General features: G+C 51.0%; 1 protein-coding gene across 1 annotated transcript; it reads left to right on the forward strand.

Moving 5' to 3' along the window:
• The first annotated feature begins 2,484 nt into the window (after positions 1 to 2,484).
• TMEM170A (transmembrane protein 170A) lies at positions 2,485 to 16,763 on the forward strand. Its single transcript, XM_075325705.1, has 2 exons — positions 2,485 to 3,151; positions 11,527 to 16,763. Exons 1-2 carry the CDS (start codon positions 2,983 to 2,985, stop codon positions 11,655 to 11,657), a joined length of 300 nt encoding a protein of 99 aa, XP_075181820.1. The 5' UTR covers positions 2,485 to 2,982; the 3' UTR covers positions 11,658 to 16,763.
• Positions 16,764 to 23,365: the final 6,602 nt, after the last annotated feature.

The following is a 23,365-nucleotide window of genomic DNA, read 5'->3' on the forward strand; positions in this document are numbered from 1 at the left end:
TGTATGGCGGGCAGGCGGACTGCTGGGGGCTGTATGGCGGGCAGGCGGACTGCTGGGGGCTGTATGGCGGGCAGGCGGACTGCTGGGGGCTGTATGGCGGGCAGGCGGACTGCTGGGGGCTGTATGGCGGGCAGGCGGACTGCTGGGGGCTGTATGGCGGGCAGGCGGACTGCTGGGGGCTGTATGGCGGGCAGGCGGACTGCTGGGGGCTGTATGGCGGGCAGGCGGACTGCTGGGGGCTGTATGGCGGGCAGGCGGACTGCTGGGGGCTGTATGGCGGGCAGGCGGACTGCTGGGGGCTGTATGGCGGGCAGGCGGACTGCTGGGGGCTGTATGGCGGGCAGGCGGACTGCTGGGGGCTGTATGGCGGGCAGGCGGACTGCTGGGGGCTGTATGGCGGGCCTGCTGGGGGCTGTATGGCGGGCCTGCTGGGGGCTGTATGGCGGGCTGCTGGGGGCTGTATGGCGGGCTGCTGGGGGCTGTATGGCGGGCTGCTGGGGGCTGTATGGCGGGCTGCTGGGGGCTGTATGGCGGGCTGCTGGGGCTGTGTGTGTGTGTGAGGGGGGGAGGAGATGGACTGCTGGGGGCTGTGTGTGTGTGTGAGGGGGGGAGGAGATGGACTGCTGGGGGCTGTGTGTGTGTGTGTGTGAGGGGGGGAGGAGATGGACTGCTGGGGGCTGTGTGTGTGTGTGTGTGAGGGGGGGAGGAGATGGACTGCTGGGGGCTGTGTGTGTGTGTGTGTGTGAGGGGGGGAGGAGATGGACTGCTGGGGGCTGTGTGTGTGTGTGTGTGTGAGGGGGGGAGGAGATGGACTGCTGGGGGCTGTGTGTGTGTGTGTGTGAGGGGGGGAGGAGATGGACTGCTGGGGGCTGTGTGTGTGTGTGTGTGAGGGGGGGAGGAGATGGACTGCTGGGGGCTGTGTGTGTGTGTGTGTGTGAGGGGGGGAGGAGATGGACTGCTGGGGGCTGTGTGTGTGTGTGTGTGTGAGGGGGGGAGGAGATGGACTGCTGGGGGCTGTGTGTGTGTGTGTGTGAGGGGGGGAGGAGATGGACTGCTGGGGGCTGTGTGTGTGTGTGTGTGTGAGGGGGGGAGGAGATGGACTGCTGGGGGCTGTGTGTGTGTGTGTGTGTGAGGGGGGGAGGAGATGGACTGCTGGGGGCTGTGTGTGTGTGTGTGTGTGAGGGGGGGAGGAGATGGACTGCTGGGGGCTGTGTGTGTGTGTGTGTGTGAGGGGGGGAGGAGATGGACTGCTGGGGGCTGTGTGTGTGTGTGTGTGAGGGGGGGAGGAGATGGACTGCTGGGGGCTGTGTGTGTGTGTGTGTGAGGGGGGGAGGAGATGGACTGCTGGGGGCTGTGTGTGTGTGTGTGTGAGGGGGGGAGGAGATGGACTGCTGGGGGCTGTGTGTGTGTGAGGGGGGGAGGAGATGGACTGCTGGGGGCTGTGTGTGTGTGTGTGTGAGGGGGGGAGGAGATGGACTGCTGGGGGCTGTGTGTGTGTGTGTGTGAGGGGGGGAGGAGATGGACTGCTGGGGGCTGTGTGTGTGTGTGTGAGGGGGGGAGGAGATGGACTGCTGGGGGCTGTGTGTGTGTGTGTGAGGGGGGGAGGAGATGGACTGCTGGGGGCTGTGTGTGTGTGTGTGTGTGAGGGGGGGAGGAGATGGACTGCTGGGGGCTGTGTGTGTGTGTGTGAGGGGGGGAGGAGATGGACTGCTGGGGCTGTGTGTGTGTGTGTGAGGGGGGGAGGAGATGGACTGCTGGGGGCTGTGTGAGTGTGTGTGAGGGGGGGAGGAGATGGACTGCTGGGGGCTTGTGTGTGGGGGGGAGGAGATGGACTGCTGGGGGCTGTGTGTGGGGGGGAGGAGATGGACTGCTGGGGGCTGTGTGTGGGGGGGAGGAGATGGACTGCTGGGGGCTGTGTGTGGGGGGAGGAGATGGACTGCTGGGGGCTGTGTGTGGGGGGGAGGAGATGGACTGCTGGGGGCTGTGTGTGGGGGGGAGGAGATGGACTGCTGGGGGCTGTGTGTGGGGGGGAGGAGATGGACTGCTGGGGGCTGTGTGTGGGGGGGAGGAGATGGACTGCTGGGGGCTGTGTGTGTGTGTGTGGCTACTTTCACACATCCGGTTTGAGCAGTGCGGCTCAATCCGGCTGTGAAACCTATGCAACGGATGCGGCGAAAACACCGCATCCTTTGCATAAGTTTTTACATGCGGCCGGTCCGTTTTTTTTCCGGTTGCGGCACGCTACTGAGCATGCGCAGTGGAAGAAGCCGGATGCGGTGTTTTCCGCATCTGGCGTCCATAGGCATGCATTGAAAATGCACCGCGGCGCGATGCGTTTTTTTTTTTTTGCCGGAGCAAAAAACGTTGCAGGCAACGTTCCATCCGGCCGCGGCATCGGCTAAATCTGCCGTATGCGGCAAAAACTGGACCAAACGCAAGCCCCTGCGGCACAATACGGCACTAATGTAAGTCTAGCAAAAAAAAACCGCAACCGGCGGCAAAAAAACTTGTTGCGGTTTTTCTGCAGAGTGCCGTATTGTGCCGCAGAGCAAAAACCGGATGTGTGAAAGTAGCCTTAGCTGAGGCTAGGGCACATTGCTACAAGGGGACAAGGATGCACACATTTTTACAGAATGGGAAACAAGATGGGGCACATTACTACAAGATGTTGGCCAAAATTACTATGCGGTGGTTATTGTAAAACTGTATTACTTACAAAAAGGGAAAAAATGTAAAAAAAAAAGTGTGTATATAGATGTATATACACACACACACAGTACACATTTGTTATAATGGACAAATGAAAAATGTTCAAAAACAGTGATTCAAGGGTGTATAGAAAGAAAAAATGGTACCACTACCAATGTCACTTTGTCCTGAAAGGAATGCGGCCCCTCAAATTATTTTTTTCCTGTGTGCGGCCCATACACCCAGCCGAGTTTGAGACCCCTGCTCTAACCAGTATTTCTATGTGATGCAGAGATGTGGTATGGCGTGTTCCTGTGGGCACTGGTGTCTTCGCTCTTCTTTCACATCCCTGCCGGACTTCTGGCTCTCTTCACTCTTCGTCATCACAAATACGGACGCTTCATCTCAGTGGGGATCTTACTCATGGGTATCCTGGGACCAATATCTGCAGGGATATTAACAAGTAAGTGAAATAAGGCTATGTCTGCACGCTGCGTTCTTTAGTTGACAAAAAAAAATGCACCCTCTGGAGGACTTGACAACTGTAAACACTGCATTTTACAAAACCATGGGGTAAAACGCATGCAATTTCAATGCGTTTTTTTTAAAGGAGAAATATATTACGGTAGGATATGATAATGGCTAGCTAGAATAGAAATAAATTACAGAATAGCATGATAGAGGGATAGCTAGCTTGAACAGCTGGTTTATTTTTTTAATTTTATTTTTGTAAAAAACATGACCATTTTTCATATCCAGCACTGGAAAAGCAACAGCTGCATGCTACAACCCTCAGCTCTCTGCTGTACCTTGGCTTGTTATGAAAAATAGAGAGGATTTCTTCTTCTTCTTCCTTCTTCCCTTTTTTTTTTTTTTTTTTTTTTTTTTTTTTTTTTTTAATAAGAAACAGACATGGGGGTCTCCCAATTTTTCTAAAAGCAGCCAAGGTGGAGCACACAACTGGGGGCTGATATTATTTGGGTGGGGAGGGCCATCGTTATTTGTCCCTTTCCAGCCTAACAATAGCAGTCCACGGCCGCCCCAAAAGTGGCGCATCCATAAGATGCACCAATTCTGGCGCTGGACCCGGCTCTTCCCATTGCCCTGGTGCGGTGGCAATCGGGGTAATAAGGAGTTAATGGCAGCCCACAGCAGCCACTAAGTTCTAGATTAGTGATGGCAGTCATCAGAGACCCCGCCCCCATCACTAAATTGTAAGTGAAAGTAAATAAACACACCCCAAAAATCCTTTATTTGGAATAAAAGACAAATGACCCCCTGTTTCACCACTTTATTAACCCCTAAACACCTCTGCAGGTCCGAAGTAATCCACACGAGGTTCCACGGCAATTCACCTCTGCTACATCCCTGCCCTGTCACAGCAGCACAGTAGAGCATGACTGCTCACTGACAGCAGACAGAGCCGCGCGATGACATGAACTTGGGTGAACCTCTGACGTTAGTGCCGCGACACTGGCAGTAGTGCGTAGCCTGCAGCTGTGGCGTCAGAGGTTCGCATGTTTTCGAGCAAAAAAATAAGACCCTGTCTTATTTTCTGAGAACCAGGGTACTTTATAAAAGGCATTCAAGGGATTATTAATAGGGATGATAGAATATCACAAATATTCTGCAATATTAGGCTTCGAATATCCGACGAATAGGTCGCCGCTATGCGAATATTCGATGCGCAATGTAAGTCTATGGGAAGCCCGAATACTTGTTTTCTTCGGCGCTCCATTGGGAGACCCAGACGATTGGGGTGTATAGCACTGCCTCCGGAGGCCACACAAAGCAATTACACTAAAAAGTGTAAGGCCCCTCCCCTTCTGGCTATACACCCCCAGTGGGATCACTGGCTCACCAGTTTTCTGCTTTGTGCGAAGGAGGTCAGACATCCACGCATAGCTCCACTGTTTAGTCAGCAGTAGCTGCTGACTATGTCGGATGGAAGAAAAGAGGGCCCATATACGGCCCCCAGCATGCTCCCTTCTTACCCCACTTGTGGTTCGTAAGGTTGAGGTACCCATTGCGGGTACGGAGGCTGGAGCCCACATGCTGTTTTCTTTCCCCATCCCCCTGAGGGGCTCTGTGGAAGTGGGATCTTACCGGCCCCCAAGCCCTGAGGCCGGGCTCCATCCACAGACCCAGTGAACCTGATGGATACGGAGCTGTGTACCATTCAGGGACAAGGCCCTGCAACTTTCAGGTACTCTGTGTCCCCGTTCAGGCGGGCACGCACACACCAGACTTGCTGGGTGTGTTAGTGCGCCGGGGACAGTAACGCTGGGGTTTGAGTCACAGCAGCTTTGCTGTGTGACTTCATGTGCTGGGAACTACCGCGCCGGCCACTCTCGGAGCGGCGGCGCGGCTGGGACTTGTAGTGCGCCGGGGACTTAGCGCCGACCGCGCTTTTACGGCGGCGGCGCTTATAAATTTAGTCCCCGGCTTTTGCGGCCTAGCTCTGCTTCGTTCCCGCCCCCTCCCTGTCAATCAGGGAAGGGGAGAGACGCTGTACGTTTACTCAGCGCCGAGGGCTGGAGCCTTATTTACATGCTCCAGCCCTCTCACTTGGCACAGTGGGACACAGGTTTCCCGCTTTTGGTCTGGCACGCCCAGGGCCCGCCCCCCCCTCCACAGGACGCCGGCAGCCATTCCTGCATGCAGTTCTGGCTGGAGGACGGACACAGGCTCTGGGAGACCCAAGACTAGGGATTTCTGGACCACACACCCGCGTTTAGCGGGCGGTAAGCAGCACTTTAGTGCTGGCCCCTCTTGTGCCACAGTGTGTATTGGTGTACTTTTTCCTGTACCAGATATCTATAGATATATACTGCACTGTACGGTCGCTTCTTGGCTGTATACCCTATATTGCTCTGGGAAGACAACATGTCATCCACAAAACGCAAGGGTGCCAAGGCACGGGCTGTATACACTGTTTGTACAGCATGTGGGGCTAATCTACCAGCAGGCTCCAACGACTCTCATTGTGTGCAATGTTCAGTCCCAGTGGCACTTCGTCAGCCAGAGCCTATGGTGGTAGTAGCCCAGGCAGAGTCGCCTGTGAACCCTGCCCCGGTGACGGGGACAGAATTTGCAGTCTTTGCTGATAAAATGTCTGTGACTATGACAAAAATCCTGGAGACCTTGCAGTCCAGGCCAGTTGCTCAGACCATGGACACTACTGTCCCTACGTTCCCCGGTCCCCCTCAGTTGGAACTAATCCGTACTTCACGGGGGTCCCAGGCATCACTGGCTGAGGGCTCTGACTCCGATGACAGTCCCAGGCCGCCTAAGCGAGCTCGCTGGGAGAGACCCTCCACGTCATCACGCGGGTCAGGGTCTCAGCGAGAAGGGTCTCTATATGATGAGACAGAGGTGGGTGATCAGGAGTCTAGCCCTGACACCGCACTCAATTTGGATACGCCAGATAGTGACGCCATGGTAAATGACCTTATAGCGGCCATCAATAGGCTGTTGGATATTTCTCCCCCAGCCCCTTCAGCAGAGGAGGCAGCTGCCCAGCAGGAGAAATTCCATTTCCTGTATCCCAAGCGTAAATTGAGCACCTTTCTGGACCACTCTGACTTCAGAGCATCAATCCAGAAACACCATGCTAATCCGGACAAGCGTTTTTCCAAACGTCTTAAGGATACACGTTATCCCTTTCCCCCTGACGTGGTCAAACGCTGGACCCAGTGTCCAAAAGTGGACCCTCCAATATCCAGGCTTGCAGCTAGATCCATAGTTGCAGTGGAGGATGGGGCTTCACTTAAAGATGCCAATGACAGACAGATGGACCTTTGGTTGAAATCTGTCTATGAAGCTATTGGCGCGTCGTTTGCTCCAGCATTCGCGGCCGTGTGGGCGCTCCAAGCTATTTCAGCTGGTTTGGCACAGGTGGACTCTTTCATACGTCCAGCAGTGCCGCAAGTGGCGTCCTTAACTACGCAAATGACTGCGTTTGCGACCTACGCTAATAATGCGGTACTGGACTCTACGAGCCGTACCGCAATGGCTTCCGCCAACTCTGTAGTTTTGCGCAGAGCCTTGTGGTTAAAGGAATGGAAAGCAGATTCTGCTTCTAAAAAATGTTTAACCAGCTTGCCATTATCTGGAGACAGACTGTTTGGTGAGCAATTGGCGGAAATCATTAAACAGTCCAAAGGTAAGGACTCTTCCTTACCCCAGCCCAGATCAAGCAAACCTCAATAGAGGAAGTGGCAGTCAAAGTTTCGGTCCTTTCGAGGCTCGGGCAAGCCCCAGTTCGCCTCGTCCAAGGGGACTCAGAAAGAGCAAAGGAGCTCTGATTCCTGGCGGGCTCACTCACGCCCCAAGAAAGCAGCCGGAGGTACCGCTTCCAAGGCGGCTGCCTCATGACTTTCGGCCGCCTCCCTCCGCATCCTCGGTCGGTGGCAGGCTCTCCCGCTTTTGCGACATTTGGCTGCCACAGGTCAAAGACCGGTGGGTAACAGACATTTTGTCTCACGGGTACAGGATAGAGTTCAGTTCTCGTCCTCCGCCTCGGTTCTTCAGAACTTCCCCACATCCCGACCGAGCAGATGCCCTTCTGCAGGCGGTGAATTCTCTAAGAGCAGAAGGAGTGGTGGTCCCTGTTCCTCTTCAGGAACAAGGACAAGGTTTTTACTCCAATCTCTTTGTGGTGCCAAAGAAGGACGGCTCATTCCGTCCTGTTCTGGACCTAAAACTGCTCAACAAGCATGTGAACGCCAGGCGGTTCCGGATGGAATCCCTCCGCTCAGTCATTGCCTCAATGTCTCAAGGAGATTTCCTAGCATCAATAGACATCAAAGATGCTTATCTCCACGTGCCGATTGCTACAGAGCACCAACGTTTTCTACGCTTCGTGATAGGAGACGGCAATCTTCAGTTCGTAGCTCTGCCATTTGGTCTGGCGACAGCCCCAAGGGTGTTCACCAAGGTCATGGCGGCAGTGGTAGCAGTCTTGCACTCTCAGGGACACTCTGTGATCCCTTACTTGGACGATCTACTTGTCAAGGCACCCTCTCAGGAGGCATGCCAACTCAGCCTGAATGTTGCACTGGAGACTCTCCAGACGTTCGGGTGGATCATCAACTTCTCAAAGTCAAATCTGTCACCGACCCAATCGCTAACGTATCTTGGCATGGAGTTTCATACTCTCTCAGCGATAGTGAAGCTTCCGCTGGACAAGCAGAGGTCACTACAGACTGGGGTGCAGGCTCTCCTTCAAAGTCAGTCGCACTCCTTAAGACGCCTCATGCACTTCCTCGGGAAGATGGTGGCGGCAATGGAGGCGGTTCCGTTTGCGCAGTTTCATCTGCGCCCACTTCAATGGGACATTCTCCGCCAATGGGACGGGAAGTCAACGTCCCTGGACAGGAAAGTCTCCCTTTCCCAGACGGCCAAAGACTCTCTGCAGTGGTGGCTTCTTCCCACCTCATTATCACAGGGAAGATCCTTCCTACCTCCGTCCTGGGCGGTGGTCACGACGGACGCGAGTCTCTCAGGGTGGGGAGCAGTTTTTCTCCACCACAGGGCTCAGGGTACGTGGACTCAGCAGGAGTCCACCCTTCCGATCAATGTTCTGGAGATCAGAGCAGTGTATCTTGCCCTACTAGCCTTCCAGCAGTGGCTGGAAGGAAAGCAGATCCGAATTCAGTCGGACAACTCCACAGCGGTGGCATACATCAACCACCAAGGGGGGACTCGCAGTCGGCAAGCCTTCCAGGAAGTCCGGCGGATCCTGATGTGGGTGGAAGCCACGGCCTCCACCATATCCGCAGTTCACATCCCCGGCGTAGAAAACTGGGAAGCAGACTTCCTCAGTCGCCAGGGCATGGACGCAGGGGAATGGTCCCTTCACCCGGAAGTGTTTCAGGAAATCTGTCGCCTCTGGGGAAGGCCGGACGTCGATCTAATGGCGTCCCGGCACAACAACAAGGTCCCGACCTTCATGGCACGGTCTCGCGATCACAGAGCTCTAGCGGCAGACGCCTTAGTGCAAGATTGGTCGCAGTTCCGGCTCCCTTATGTGTTTCCACCTCTGGCACTCTTGCCCAGGGTGCTACGCAAGATCAGATCCGACTGCAGCCGCGTCATACTCGTCGCCCCAGACTGGCCAAGGAGGGCGTGGTATCCGGATCTGTGGCGTCTCACGGTCGGCCAACCGTGGGCACTACCAGACCGACCAGACTTACTGTCCCAAGGGCCGTTTTTCCATCGGAATTCCGCGGCCCTGAACCTGACTGTGTGGCCATTGAGTCCTGGATCCTAGCGTCTTCAGGATTATCCCAAGGGGTCGTTGCCACCATGAGACAGGCTAGGAAGCCCACGTCCGCTAAGATCTACCACAGAACGTGGAGGATATTCTTATCCTGGTGCTCTGCTCAGGGAGTGTCTCCCTGGCCATTTGCATTGCCTACCTTTCTTTCTTTCCTACAATCTGGGTTAGAAAAAGGTTTGTCGCTCGGCTCCCTTAAGGGGCAAGTCTCGGCGCTATCCGTCTTTTTTCAGAAGCGTCTAGCACGACTCTCTAAGGTGCGCACGTTCCTGCAGGGGGTTTGTCATATCGTACCCCCGTACAAGCGACCATTAGATCCATGGGATCTGAACAGGGTGCTAGTTGCCCTCCAGAAGCCGCCCTTCGAGCCTCTGAGGGAGGTTTCACTTTCTAGACTGTCACAGAAAGTGGCTTTTCTGGTAGCGATCACATCTCTTCGGAGAGTGTCTGAGCTAGCAGCGCTGTCATCCAAGGCTCCCTTCCTGGTCTTCCACCAGGACAAGGTAGTGCTGCGCCCCATTCAGGAGTTTCTCCCGAAGGTGGTATCCTCTTTTCATCTTAATCAGGATATCTCTTTGCCTTCTTTTTGTCCTCATGCAGTTCATCGGTATGAGAAGGATTTACATTTGTTAGATCTGGTGCGAGCACTCAGAATCTACATTTCCCGCACGGCGCCCCTGCGCCGTTCGGATGCACTCTTTGTCCTTGTCGCTGGTAAGCGCAAGGGGTCGCAGGCTTCTAAGGCCACCCTGGCTCGATGGATCAAAGAACCAATTCTTGAGGCCTACCGTTCTGCTGGGCTTCCGGTTCCATCAGGGCTGAAGGCCCATTCTACCAGAGCCGTGGGTGCGTCCTGGGCATTGCGTCACCAGGCTACGGCTCAACAGGTGTGCCAGGCAGCTACCTGGTCGAGTCTGCACACTTTCACCAAACATTATCAGGTGCATACCTATGCTTCGGCGGACGCCAGCCTAGGTAGAAGAGTCCTGCAGGCGGCAGTTGCCTCCCCGTAGGGGAGGGCTGTCTTTGCAGCTCTAACATGAGGTATTTCTTTACCCACCCAGGGACAGCTTTTGGACGTCCCAATCGTCTGGGTCTCCCAATGGAGCGCCGAAGAAGAAGGGAATTTTGTTACTTACCGTAAATTCCTTTTCTTCTAGCTCCTATTGGGAGACCCAGCACCCGCCCTGTTGTCCTTCGGGATTTTTGGTTGTTTTTCGGGTACACATGTTGTTCATGTTGAATGGTTTTCAGTTCTCCGAGGTTATTTCGGAGGGAATTTGTTTAAACCAGTTATTGGCTTTCCTCCTTCTTGCTTTTGCACTAAAACTGGTGAGCCAGTGATCCCACTGGGGGTGTATAGCCAGAAGGGGAGGGGCCTTACACTTTTTAGTGTAATTGCTTTGTGTGGCCTCCGGAGGCAGTGCTATACACCCCAATCGTCTGGGTCTCCCAATAGGAGCTAGAAGAAAAGGAATTTACGGTAAGTAACAAAATTCCCTTCATTCTGCAACTATTCAGGTTTCCCATAGACTTACATTGCGCATCGAATATTCTCAAATAGTCGAATAGCGGCGACCTATTCGGTGAATATGGGCGTAGCCGAATATTTGAGGTATTCGATCATCCCTAATTATTAATTTTATAAGTAGACACTCAAAATATTAACACTTTAAAAGTGGTCATTTGTGACCTTATTACTGTATAAAAGGACACTAGGGGAATTATTAGTTAAGGGTTATTGTTACTTCATAATGACGCATGAATGCCAGTGCTACTTGATAAGAAGGGGTCACGAGGGGCATTGTTAGTTGATAAGGTGGGGGGGGCACTAGGGGCATTGATGGTTGATAATGGGGGCACTAGGGGCATTGTTGATAAGGGGGGGGCACTAGGGGCATTGTTAGTTGATAAGGGGGGAGGAAACTAGGGGCATTGATGGTTGATAATGGGGGCACTAGGGGCATTGTTGATAAGGGGGGGGGCACTAGGGACATTGTTAGTTGATAAGGGGGGGGAAACTAGGGGCATTGATGGTTGATAATGGGGGCACTAGGGGCATTGTTGATAAGGGGGGGGGCACTAGGGACATTGTTAGTTGATAAGGGGGGGGAAACTAGGGGCATTGATGGTTGATAATGGGGGCACTAGGGGCATTGTTGATAGGGGGGGGGCACTAGGGGCATTGTTAGTTGATGATGAGGGGGCACACTCAGGGCTTCTACGATTTGTTTGCATTGAATATGTCTCAGAACTGAATGTGGCTCTCCAAGTAAGGAAGGTTATTGACACCTTTTTAATGGTGCATCGGGCACGTCTCTACTGCAGCCAATCCCTGAGCTCAGCAGCTCTTCTGATGTAGACGGCACAAGACGCTGAATGGAGTGATTGGCTGCAGCAATAAATAAGTAACTGCTTCTCCCCATCAGAGCATGTAGTGTCTTCCTCACACTAGTGGACATAACCAGCATATTCTTATGATGAGCGATTACATCGTATGAAATTTCAGCCATTGACAATTTGAACTTCAATCATTTTTGCTTTTTTTTTTCCCGCAGGTGCCGCCATTGCTGGGGTTTTCAAGGCCACCGCTAAGGAGATGATCCCGTTCGTAGCTCTGGTGTTCGGCGTGGGGCAGACTTTCTGTGTTCTGCTCATTTCCTTTTTAAGGGTTTTAGCGACTTTGTAACCCAATACACCAATGTGTACATCAATACCTCCCGGACCACTGAGGATGCACATCGTGGCAGAACTTGGCACTGAATGATGAAAGCTCCACGTCAGCCTGGCAGCTATGTCTACATTACAGCGGCGTTCCAGATTATCCCATGCCAGCAAGTTCAGCAGTTGTACAGTCTGTATCTGGGCTATGGTGGGAGTACAGGAGAGCTGCTTTTAGAGGGCAGTACCCGGACTCACTATGGGGTCCGTGCATTGTGTATGAGCCCGAACACTCCTATCCAGGGGAAAGAAACATCATTATCTAAGGATAAGTATCACAGCTGTTGTAATCTGAACCAACAGGCTCTACTGCTGCATGGCAGTTACTGTGGCAGTGATTTGCCATGTTGCAGGGGTCTTAGGCTAAACTTGTACATTTGGAAAATCCGTCGAGTATTAACGATGTCGCATTGAAAAAGCGATTTTTCCTAAATCCACAGAATGTCTGTTTTATGCTGCAAAATCCACACTGTTCGGAGCAAAGATCTCTGCTGCGGAAAATCCGTGGCCGATCTGTCCCGTGTGGGCGTCTTAAAAATATCCGTGCCTCCCTTTTTTCTTTTAAATTTGCTAGGGAGCTTTACCTCTATTGTACAATTAACCCTTTCTAAACCACCAATCCTGCTCCTCTCTATTGGTCAGAGACTCCTCATTTGAAAGCGATTTTTAACTTTTTATTCAGATTTTTTTTAGTCTTAATGCTGCCGGACCCCGCATGCATTTTTAATTATTTTTCTGAGTTGCAAAAAGGACACAGAATCTCTCTGAGTGTTTGAATTTTATCATTTGCTTGTTAACATTCATTATGGATTCTCCCAAAAAAAAATTCTAACTCTTGCAGAAACTTTTAGGATAGTCCGAGAGATGGATGAGTAACGGGTAAATTTGTTTTATTAGAAAATGGCGTTAAAGGGCCAAGACTCTAAAGTTTGAGTTTATACTCAATGAATCTAAAGCCCCCATAATCAATCTAAAGCCCCCATACACATTAGGACAATGTCGGACTCACCCGCCGGTATCAATGGGTTCGACCGACATGCCAATGTGTACGGGGGCGCCGGCCATCTGATTGTCGCAAGAGATGTCAATCAGGCATGGCCTGTCTCAGACTACCGATTGTCTGCCGGCAGAGTGGGCAGAGGAACACTCAACGAGCCCTCCCGTGTTTGAAGATGACGGCCAACATGGCCATCAGTGTGGCCGACAGCCATGGAACCCTCGTGGCCGACATTTCAGAGCTGTTTTGGGGTAAAACTCCCCTTTACAGAGGTAGAAGTGCTTGTCATAGCTTTTACATGTAGCCTACAATACGACGTGCGTGTAAATAGAATTGTGAATGTCTTCAACTTGCACTTTACGATGAGATGGCTTTTTATGGAGACGCATTTAGAGGATCTCAGATTTGGGATATCCTCTCTGTAAATGCATGTAATTATATTGATTTTTATATCCTTTATAAATTGTAATATCTGATTATTATATATGCAATTCCTAATGTTACAATGACTTCTAACCATAGTTCATAATTCACTCACTCCGCTGAGGTATGGGATATGTATTCAGCCTGGCTTCATGTAGGAGGAGTTGATATGGCTGAGGATCCAGACCTCTAACCATCTTCTGCGCTGCGTGATGGATTTGTTCCTAAAGTTCCTCCTAGTCACTAATAAGACCTGAGAATGCCCATGGTTCCTTACTTATCTAAATGCAGCCCTAAAGCTGGGTTCACGCATAGCGACGTCGCTGTTACGTCACCATTTTCTGTGACGTAACAGCGACCTTGTAAGTCGCTGTTCTGATCGCTGCTTAGCTGTCAAACACAACAGAAGCAGCAGCGATCATAACGACGCTGTGCTACATGTGCAGAGAGCAGGGAGCCGCGCTTAGCGCTGGCTCCCTGCACTCCTAGCTACAGTACACATCGGGTTAATTACCCGATTTGTACTGAAGCTACATGTGTACAGAGCAGGAGCCGGCACTGGCAGCGAGGGCGGAGGCTGGTAACGAAGGTAAATATCTGGTAACCAGGGAAAGGTCTTCCCTTGGTTACCCGATGTTTACCCTGGTTACAGCTTACTGCAGCTGCCAGACGCCGGCTCCGGCTCCCTGCTCGCTTCATTTCGTCGCTTTCTCGCTGTCACACACAGCGATGTGTGTGTCACAGCAGGAGAGCGACGACCAAAAAATGAAGCTGGACATTCAGCAACGACCGGCGACCTCACAGCAGGGGCCAGGTCATTGCTGGATGTCACACACAGCGACGGGACGTCGCTGCAACGTCACAGAAAATGGCAACGTAGCAGCGACATCGTTGTCTCTGTGTGTGACACCACCTTAAGACTCAGACAGATGTAGATGTAGAGGGAGATAAAGATCCGATCTCATAAGGCCGATCTTCTTGTACTCCTGTGTAGACCTGCAGGAGCCAGGAGAGGAAGCTGTTGGCTGAAGAAGCCATGGTTCTGTCCCTTAGACAGAATCTTCTAATCTCATAAGATATGATATTATCTTGTTCTGGGTTCCACTGAGATTAGTTTGTTGACCCTACGGCATACCTCTTAAGCCCCCGTCACATTTAGCGACTTACCAGCGATCCCGAAAACGATGCGACCTGATAGGGATCGCAGGTAAGTTGCTGGGAGGTCGCTGGTGAGATGGCAGACCTTACCAACGACTCAGTAACGATACAGGTCGCAGTAGCGACCTGTATAACTATCTATGCTGTCATTTTGACCCTGTCACACAGTGTCTAACACAGCGATGTGTCCTGCCCAGCAGGACATCGCCTTTGAAGAAAATGGTCCAGGACATTCAGCAATGATCGGCGACCTCACAGCAGGGGCCAGGTCGTTGCTGGATGTCACACATAATGAGATCGCTAGCGAGATCGCTATTGCATCACGAAAACCGTGACTCAGCAGCGATGTCGCTTAGTGAGACGTGGCCTTGACAGGTTGGGCTCCTGATCCCACATTCAAGGTCTTGCTATAATTATTTGTACTTGACCTTGATCTCCTTTTATCTCACCAGCAGGCATCTACCTGAAGATACAGATAGGCTATGGCAGGGTTTTTTTTCTGTTTGGTCCCAATTCCACACCTAAAAGCTGCAACAGATTTTGAAATCCTCACTCATGTAGAGTAGAATGAGATAATATGAGCAAAGACTTTTTTAATATCATTATTTAACATATACTCAATAGTATGCAAGAGGTAAAATCTTTGCCCAAACTTGTGTTTCTTGTGTTGTGTGGGATTTTACCGAACACAGACCGTTACTTGCTGTGTAAGCACAGGGCCTAAGAAAGTTTCATTTCTTAGGTGATCCACTTAAAGGGGTGTTTCACTACTGTGCAATAGTGGGCACATCTCTGTAAAACTGATAGGGGAGGCTTTTTCTAAATACCTTATTTAGCCAATTCTGCCTCTGATCAGTGCGATTGCAGTCCACTCATCCCCATGAATTGACCTCCCCCCGCTCTCTGTGACCTCTGAGAGCTGGTTGTCATGTCAACTTCCAGTTGACCTGACATCACCAAGGTGGCCCCAGTCTTCTTGAGTGACTGGGCTGTGGGCAGAGTTTCACTGCTCGTCACAGCCCAGCATCGCTCCTGCTTGGGGTGCTCTCCAGTGAAGGAGAGAGCACAATATGCTGGGCTGTGATGAGCGGTGAAACACCTCCCACAGCTTAGTAACTCAGGAAGACTGGGGCCAGGCTTGTTGATGTCAGGTTAACTGGAAGTTGACGTGACCTCACCAGATCTCAGGGGTCATGGAGCCCTGGAGAGTCACTTCATGGGGATGAGCAGACCGCAATCGCGTCGATCAGAGGCAGAATTGGCTGAACAAGATATTTGATAAAAGCCTTCCCTATCGGGTTTTACAGGGATGTGGCCACTATTGCAGAGTAAAGGCCCTGTTACACACAGAGGCAGATCTGTGGTTGCAGTGAAATTGTGGACAATCAGTGCCAGGTTTGTGGCTGTGTACAAATGGAACAATATGTCCATGATTTCACTGTAACCACAGATCTACCAAAGATTTATCTGTGTGTGACGTGACCTTAAGGAAACACCCCTTAAAGGACCTGTCAAATACCTTGTAAAAATCCTTGGGCTTCCCTGGTTTTGCTACTTTTTTCAGCTTTGCGCTGGATTGCTCCATTGCAGAGATAATCACATTTTTCTTGTGGAGAGCAGTATGTGAAATCTCTACTTACAGACCAACTGGGTATTTCTTTAGTCAACTGTGCGCTCTCACCCCTTCCTCCTAGATAATCACAGCTCAGCCGTGTCACAGATTGCTACATCAGGTTATGAATTATGATTGACGGCATCTTGAAGGGGTAGGAAGACTGCTTGAAGTGTTCTTTTCAGACTTTGGTAATGACATGCGCTTTCACCCCACCCTTCCAGACATTGCTAATCACGCCCCAGCAGATGACTGAGCAGTCTCACCGCTGAGCTGATTGCCAACTTCTAATAGGGAGCGATGAAAGTGAACGCCTCAGAGGAGACTCTGAAGACACGCCCAGTCGGTCTACAAGTAGAGATTTCACATACTGTGCAACAAACAAATAAATGTGAATATCTCTGCAATAAAGTGATGCAGCTCAAAATGGAAAAGAGCTGCAGAATCAGGGGATCCTAGGGACTTATACATTGTATTTAACTTGCTTTATTTATTTTTTTTTAGCAATTGACTGGTATTTTAAAAGTCCAGAAGCAGTTTTTTTTGGGAAGCGGGAACAGGATTACCAAGTCATAGAGGCACATTCTTTATTTTCCATCAGTTGCATTAGCTATGACGCTGTATCAGGCTGGTGCTCAGGTGATGTCTACCCTTTAATAACCTAAGGTCACATACAAAAAGCATAGTCTAAATTTAAATAAAGACTATGGAAATGGCTCCAGCATCTATATCGTCATACTTCGCACCTTTACGTCACACTTTGACCAATTGTTCCTTTAAACTTTAGAGGGATTGTTTCAAAAGCTAAAAGTTTTATTTTTCTACTAATATTTCTAATATTGGTGTTACTGTGTTTATATAAAGATTAAAATGTTTGAGTAATATTTGTGTGCTCTGCTTCTTCCACCCAAACTGCTTGTGTTAGTGGACATTATCACATGAAATCTCACTTGCGGTACAAAAATATTACCAATTTTAAGGTTAATTTTTAGCCAAGGAGGCGTATGTATAATTTGAAGTAATTCAGATTTTTAGAAGATGCTATTTCCCCAAAAATAAGCCCTAGCAGGAAATTTCAGCTTTTTCATAGTAAGATTAATTATAAGTCCTTCCTCCAAAAATAAGCCCTAGTTGCTACAAAAAAAAAAGTTAAAGTACACTGCAGGACACAAAATTTAAAGAAAGCAGACACCTGCAAAAGAAAAAAGACCGGGGATGCAGTGGGACGCATTGAGGACCTGCAGTGGAATGCAGCAATTTGTTCCACCGCAGGTCCTAACCTTCACAGTATCCCAGGTCCCCGTGTGTGTGTCTCTTCTACAGCACTGATGAAATTGGCTGATGTGCTGCGGGCAGTGAGGCAGGGGCCATCGTGAAAATGTTGGCTGTGACCTCTTCAAACAATGGCGCCCGAAGTCTGTGCGTGCGCAGATTTCTTTGAACCCGCAATGCTGACAGTTTCTGGATGTTATCTACCTCACAGCGCCCGCAGCGAGCATCTGGGGTCCCCGCTGCACCGCCCCTGCCTCCTGTGACCCACACTCCATCACCGCTGCTGCCACACTGGATTATGAGACTAAACCAACCCCCCCCCCCCTTTTTTTTTTTTTCCTCTCTAAATTTGAGGTGTGTCTTTATAAGTGGAAAAATATGGTATAAGGCTGGGGCTAGACAGCGCTTTTTGCCATCACAGTGCAACCAAAGTTTGCTTTGTGCCACTACTACACTGCACCGCTATAGAAGTTAATTAGGTTGCATTGCAGCTCCTACACGACCACGAATAGTGAGTTACAAAAAAAATCCATCAGATTTGCCTGCTGGTCACGGTAGTGTAGGTGTGTGACCCCTTTTACTTCTGTAGTGCTGCAACATAGCAGTGACAGCGAGTGAACCACAGTCGCAAGACGGCAGCTGAGGCCAAAACTGCTGTCTAGTCCTACCCTAAGGCCGGAGTCACTTGCAAGAGACTTGTGCGAGTATCGCATCGCATCACCCGGCGCTGCCTGACACTCTCCGGACAGGAGTGTCTCAGCTGCATAGAAATGCATGCAGCCGACCCGCTCCTGTCAGGAGGGTTTGCAGACATGCCGGGTGGTGTGAGATTCTTGTAAGTCTCTCGCAAGTGAGTCCGGTAAAGGTGGCAGCTGGTCCTGAACAATAGTCACACCTTAAGGCCCCTTTACACACTGCAACATCGCTAACGACATCGCTTTAACGTCACCGGTTTTGTGACATAATAGCGACGTCCCCAGCGACATTGCAGTGTGTGAAACGCATCTGCGACCTGGCCCCCACTGTGAGGTTGCTGATCGCTACAAATCTTTCAGGACCATTTTTTGGTTCTTTGTTTCCCGCTGTGCAGCATGCATTGGTGTGTTTGACACAGCTACAACGACTTCGTTAGCGACTTCCCTTTCAAAGAGCTGCTTTAACACGTCCCCAATGGCCAGCTAGGTCTGCAGATCCGTATTGCTGCTGCGTCGTTGGCCAGGTATGCCTGTTTCACAGCTCACCAGCGACTCACCCGAGACTTTGTAGCGATCCCGGCCAGGTTGGGATCGCTGGTGGGATCGCTAGAAAGTCTCAGTGTGTAATGGGGCCTTTACTGTATGGTTGTTTGGATGCTGACAAGGACACAGGGCTGAGATAAGAGGAATTGTACTTCCCTGGGAGCTAAGAATAGTTCATTTTATTCTGCTCACTGGAAAGAGAAGGGGCCGTCCTGTGTATTCTTGCACCGCTTACTACTGCTTCTGAGGTTAGCAGTGCTGATAACTGTACAACCCTGCATACCTGCCGAGAGGCATGTACATCACTTGGCACGTATGTGCGGCCATAATGTCACCGGATCACTGCAGAATTTAGTGATGCTGGAATGCACCTTTAAATCAATAAAGAAATTCTGGCTTTCACTCAGCCAGGGAGAGGAGTGTCACAGCTTTGACATGATCTTATCAGTCTGTAAGGTGAATTCACAAAGCAGCAGCTCAGTATGGACACAAGGACGCAGGGCAGTCATAAAGACGGCTGAAGGCCACATGGAAGAGCAAGGACTGGAACACAATGGAACCACGTCCAGGAGGGCAGATGAAAAGGGAAATGGCAAGTTCGGGTAGCACACAAAGTCCAATAAGGGCTGCTTCTCACTTGCGAGTTTCTCGCAGTAGAGCAATGCGAGAAAAACTCGCATTGGAATCGGACACATGTTAGTGAATGATTCAGCTCGCATTTGCGTTTTTGTTTTTTTTTTTTCTCAGTCCAGATTGGACTGAGAAAAAAATCGCATCATGCTGCTTTTTTGCGAGTTTCTACTGCGAGTCTCTCCAATGCAAGTCTATGGGAGAGTGTAAAAAAATCGGATGTCACGGGACGGCACTCAAACCATCCTAGTGACATCCGATTTTCTAAATACATTTCTCGCATGTTTCCTAAAACACTGGAAACGAGTGATGTCTGTCAATCACTATTCTCTGTCAGTCGGTCTCTCCCTCTCGGTCTCTATTCTCTCTGTCGGTCCGTCACTATCTCTGTCCCTCTCTCACAGTTTGTCGGTCATTTTCCCCTCCTCTCTCATACTCACCGATCCCCGATCACCGGCGCGGCGCTGCACGGCCTTCACACTGCTGCGGCGGCGGCTTTTACTATTTTGAAAAAGCCGGCCGCTTATTAAACAATCTCGTATTCCCTGCTTTACCCGCCCACAGGCGCCTATGATTGGTTGCAGTGAGACACGCCCCCACGCTGAGTGACAGGTGTCTCACTGCACCCAATCACAGCAGCCGGTGGGCGGGTCTATACTGTGCAGTGAAATAAATAATTAAAAAAAACGGCGTGCGGTCCCCCCCAATTTTAATACCAGCCAGATAAAGCCATACGGCTGAAGGCTGGTATTCTCAGGATGGGGAGCTCCACGTTATGGGGAGCCCCCCAGCCTAACAATATCAGTCAGCAGCCGCCCAGAATTGCCGCATACATTAGATGCGACAGTTCTGGGACTGTACCCGGCTCTTCCCGATTTGCCCTGGTGCGTTGGCAAAACGGGGTAATAAGGAGTTATTGGCAGCCCATAGCTGCCAATAACTCTTAGATTAATCATGTCAGGCATCTATGAGATACCTTCCATGATTAATCTTTAAGTTACAGTAAATAAACACACACCCCCGAAAAAATCCTTTATTAGAAATAAAAAACACTAACAAATTCCCTGGTTCACCACTTTAATAAGCCCCAAAAAGTCCTCCATGTCCGGCGTAATCCAGGATGGTCCAGCGTCGCTTCCAGCTCTGCTGCATGGAGGTGACCGAAGCTGCAGAAAACACAACCGCTCCTGTCAGCTCCATGCAGCAACTGAGGTATCGCGATCAGCTGAGCTGTCACTGAGGTTACCCGCGGCCAACGCTGGATCCTCCAACAGTGACAGCGGGTAACCTCAGTGACAGCTCAGCTGATCGCGATACTCACCTCAGTTGCTGCGTGGAGCTGATAGGAGCGGCTGTGTTTTCTGCAGCTCCGGTCACCTCCATGCAGCAGAGCTGGAAGCGACGCTGGACCATCCTGGATTACGCCGGACATGGAGGACTTTTTGGGGCTTATTAAAGTGGTGAACCAGGGAATTTGTTAGTGTTTTTTATTTCTAGTAAAGGATTTTTTCATGTGTGTGTGTTTATTTACTGTAACTTACAGATTAATCATGGAAGGTATCTCGTGGAGACGCCTGACATGATTAATCTAGGATTTATGGGCTGCCATTAACTCCTTATTACCCCGATTTGCCAACGCACCAGGGCAAATCGGGAAGAGCCGGGTACAGTCCCAGAACTGTCGCATCTAATGTATGTGGCAATTCTGGGCGGCTGCTGGCTGATATTGTTAGGCTGGGGTGCTCCCCATAACGTGGAGCTCCCCATCCTGAGAATGCCAGCCTTCAGCCGTATGGCTTTATCTGGCTGGTATTGAAATTGGGGGGGACTGCACGCCGTTTTTTTAAATTATTTAATTATTTATTTCACTGTACAGTATAGACACGCCCACCGGCTGCTGTGATTGGGTGCAGTGAGACACCTGTCACTCAGCTTGGGGGCGTGTTTCACTGCAACCAATCATAGGCGCCTGTGGACGGGTAAAGCAGGGAATACGAGATTGTGTAATGAGCGGCCGGCTTTTTCAAAATAGGAAAAGCCGCCACAGCAGTGTGAATGCCGTGCAGCGCCGCGCCGGGGATCGGTGAGTATGAGAGAGGGCTGCTAACTTCAGTCACTCAGGGGATTAGCGGTCACCGGTGAGTCCTTCACAGGTGACCGCTAATCAGGACGCGGCACAGACAGAGCCTCAGCATGACAATGAAGTCGGGTGAAGTTCACCCGAGATCATTCTGATCGTGCGTCTGCTGTCATCTGCCATTCAGCTCTGCTACATGGCTGTCTGTGTCTGCTGTTAGCGGCCATGTAGCAGAGCTAAATGGCAGATGACATAGTAAAAAATACGCATTACACACGCTAGTAAAACCATTAATTTATTCAGAAAAAGCATCGCATTTGCGTTGCACTCGGACCTAATGTGAACTAAAATCAGCCGAGTTTTGTTCAGCCCACTCGGACCGATTTTACTCTCATAGATGTGTTTCCAGACTAAAGGCTACTTTACACACTGCGATATCGGTCCCGATATCGCTAGTGTGGGTACCCGCCCCCATCTGTTGCGCGACACGGGCAAATCGCTGCCCGTGTTGCACAACAGCCGTCACACCCGTCACACATACATACCTGTCCGGCGACGTCGCTGTGACGGGCGAACCGCCTCCTTTCTAAGGGGGCGGTCTGTGCGGCGTCACAGCGACGTCACTGAACCGCCGCCCAATAACAGCGGAGGGGCGGAGCTGAGCGGGACGTAACATCCCGCCCACCTCCTTCCTTCCTCATAGCTGCCGGGAGGCAGGTAAGGGGAGCTTCCTCGTTCCTGCGGCGTCACACGCAGCGATGTGTGCTGCCGCAGGAACGAGGAACAACCTCGTTACTGCTGCAGTAACGAGATTTGAGAATGGACCCCCGTGTCGCCGATTAGCTATTTTACACGTTTTTGCAACGATGCAAAATCGCTTATCGGTGTCACACGCAACGGCATCGCTAATGCGGCCGGATGTGCGTCACGAATTCCGTGACCCCAACGACTCCGCATTAGCGATGTCGCAGCATGTAAAGCCCGCTTAACTGTTTGTTTACTGCGACTATTGGAATCATCCCGAAAGTGGCTATGCGGAGGAATTCTGTGAACAGGTGAGGATGCTTGCCAAAGAAAATTAACTCAAGCATCAATACTAAAGGGTGCTTTACACGCTGCGACATCGCTACCAATATATCGTCGGGGTCACATCGTTAATGACACACATCCGGCGCCAGTAGCGACATCGCAGCATGTGACACCAAGGAGCGACGATCAATGATCGCAAAATCGTTCAAAAACGGGCATCGTTGACACGTCGCACCTTTCCTTAATATCGACCTGCATCCACCGGCAATGCGGAAGGAAGGAAGTGGGCGGGATGTTACGTCCCGCTCATCTCCGCCCCTCCGCTTCTATTGGCCGGCAGCTTAATGATGCCGCAGTGACGTTGCTATGACGCCGAACACACCTCCCCCTTGAGAGAGGGATTGTTCGGCAGTCACAGCGATGACGCTGTCCAGGTATGAGGTATGTGCGTGTGACGCTGCCATAACGATACTGTTCGCTACGGCAGCAATCACCAAATGTCGCAAAAGTGACGGGGGCGGGTGCTATCGCGCACGACATCGCTAGTGATGTCGCTGCGTGTTATGTCACTGCGTGTAACGCACCCTTAAGACGTGGTTGTGTCTCTACCTGGGCCTTAAGGCGTTTAGGGTGATGATGTCCCAGACGCATGCTGCAGCCTGCAAAACCTGATATCAGTCACAATCCTCCAGCAGTCCTTTTTCAAGGAAATCGGGATTTCTCACAGTCTCTCTTGGGTGTCAGCTTCTCCCTCAGAACATCAATCTTAAGGCCCAGTCACACACAACGACTTACCAGCGATCCCGAAAACGATGCGACCTGATGGGGATCGCAGGTAAGTCGCTGGGAGGTCGCAGGTGAGATGTCACACAGCCAGATCTTACCAGCGATGCAGGAACAATACAGGTCGCAGTAGCGACCTGTATAACGATCTCAGCAGTCACTGTGACCCTGTCACTCAGCGTCAAACACAGCAATGTGTCCTGCCCAGCAGGACATCGCCTTTGAAGAAAATGACCTGGACCATTTGGCAATGACTAGAGATCTCACAGCAGGGGCCTGATTGCTGGTAAGTGTCACACATAACGAGATCGCTACTGCGTCACCAAAACGGTGACTCACCTGCGATCTCGCTAACGATCTCGTTATGTGTGACAGTACCTTTAGGGGTGCTTCACACACAGCGAGCTCACTGCCGAGATCGCTGCTGAGTCACGCTTTTTGTGACGCAGCAGTGACC

The sequence above is a fragment of the Anomaloglossus baeobatrachus genome, chromosome 10 (assembly GCF_048569485.1).
Source record: "Anomaloglossus baeobatrachus isolate aAnoBae1 chromosome 10, aAnoBae1.hap1, whole genome shotgun sequence".
Classification (NCBI taxonomy): Eukaryota; Metazoa; Chordata; class Amphibia; order Anura; family Aromobatidae; genus Anomaloglossus; species Anomaloglossus baeobatrachus.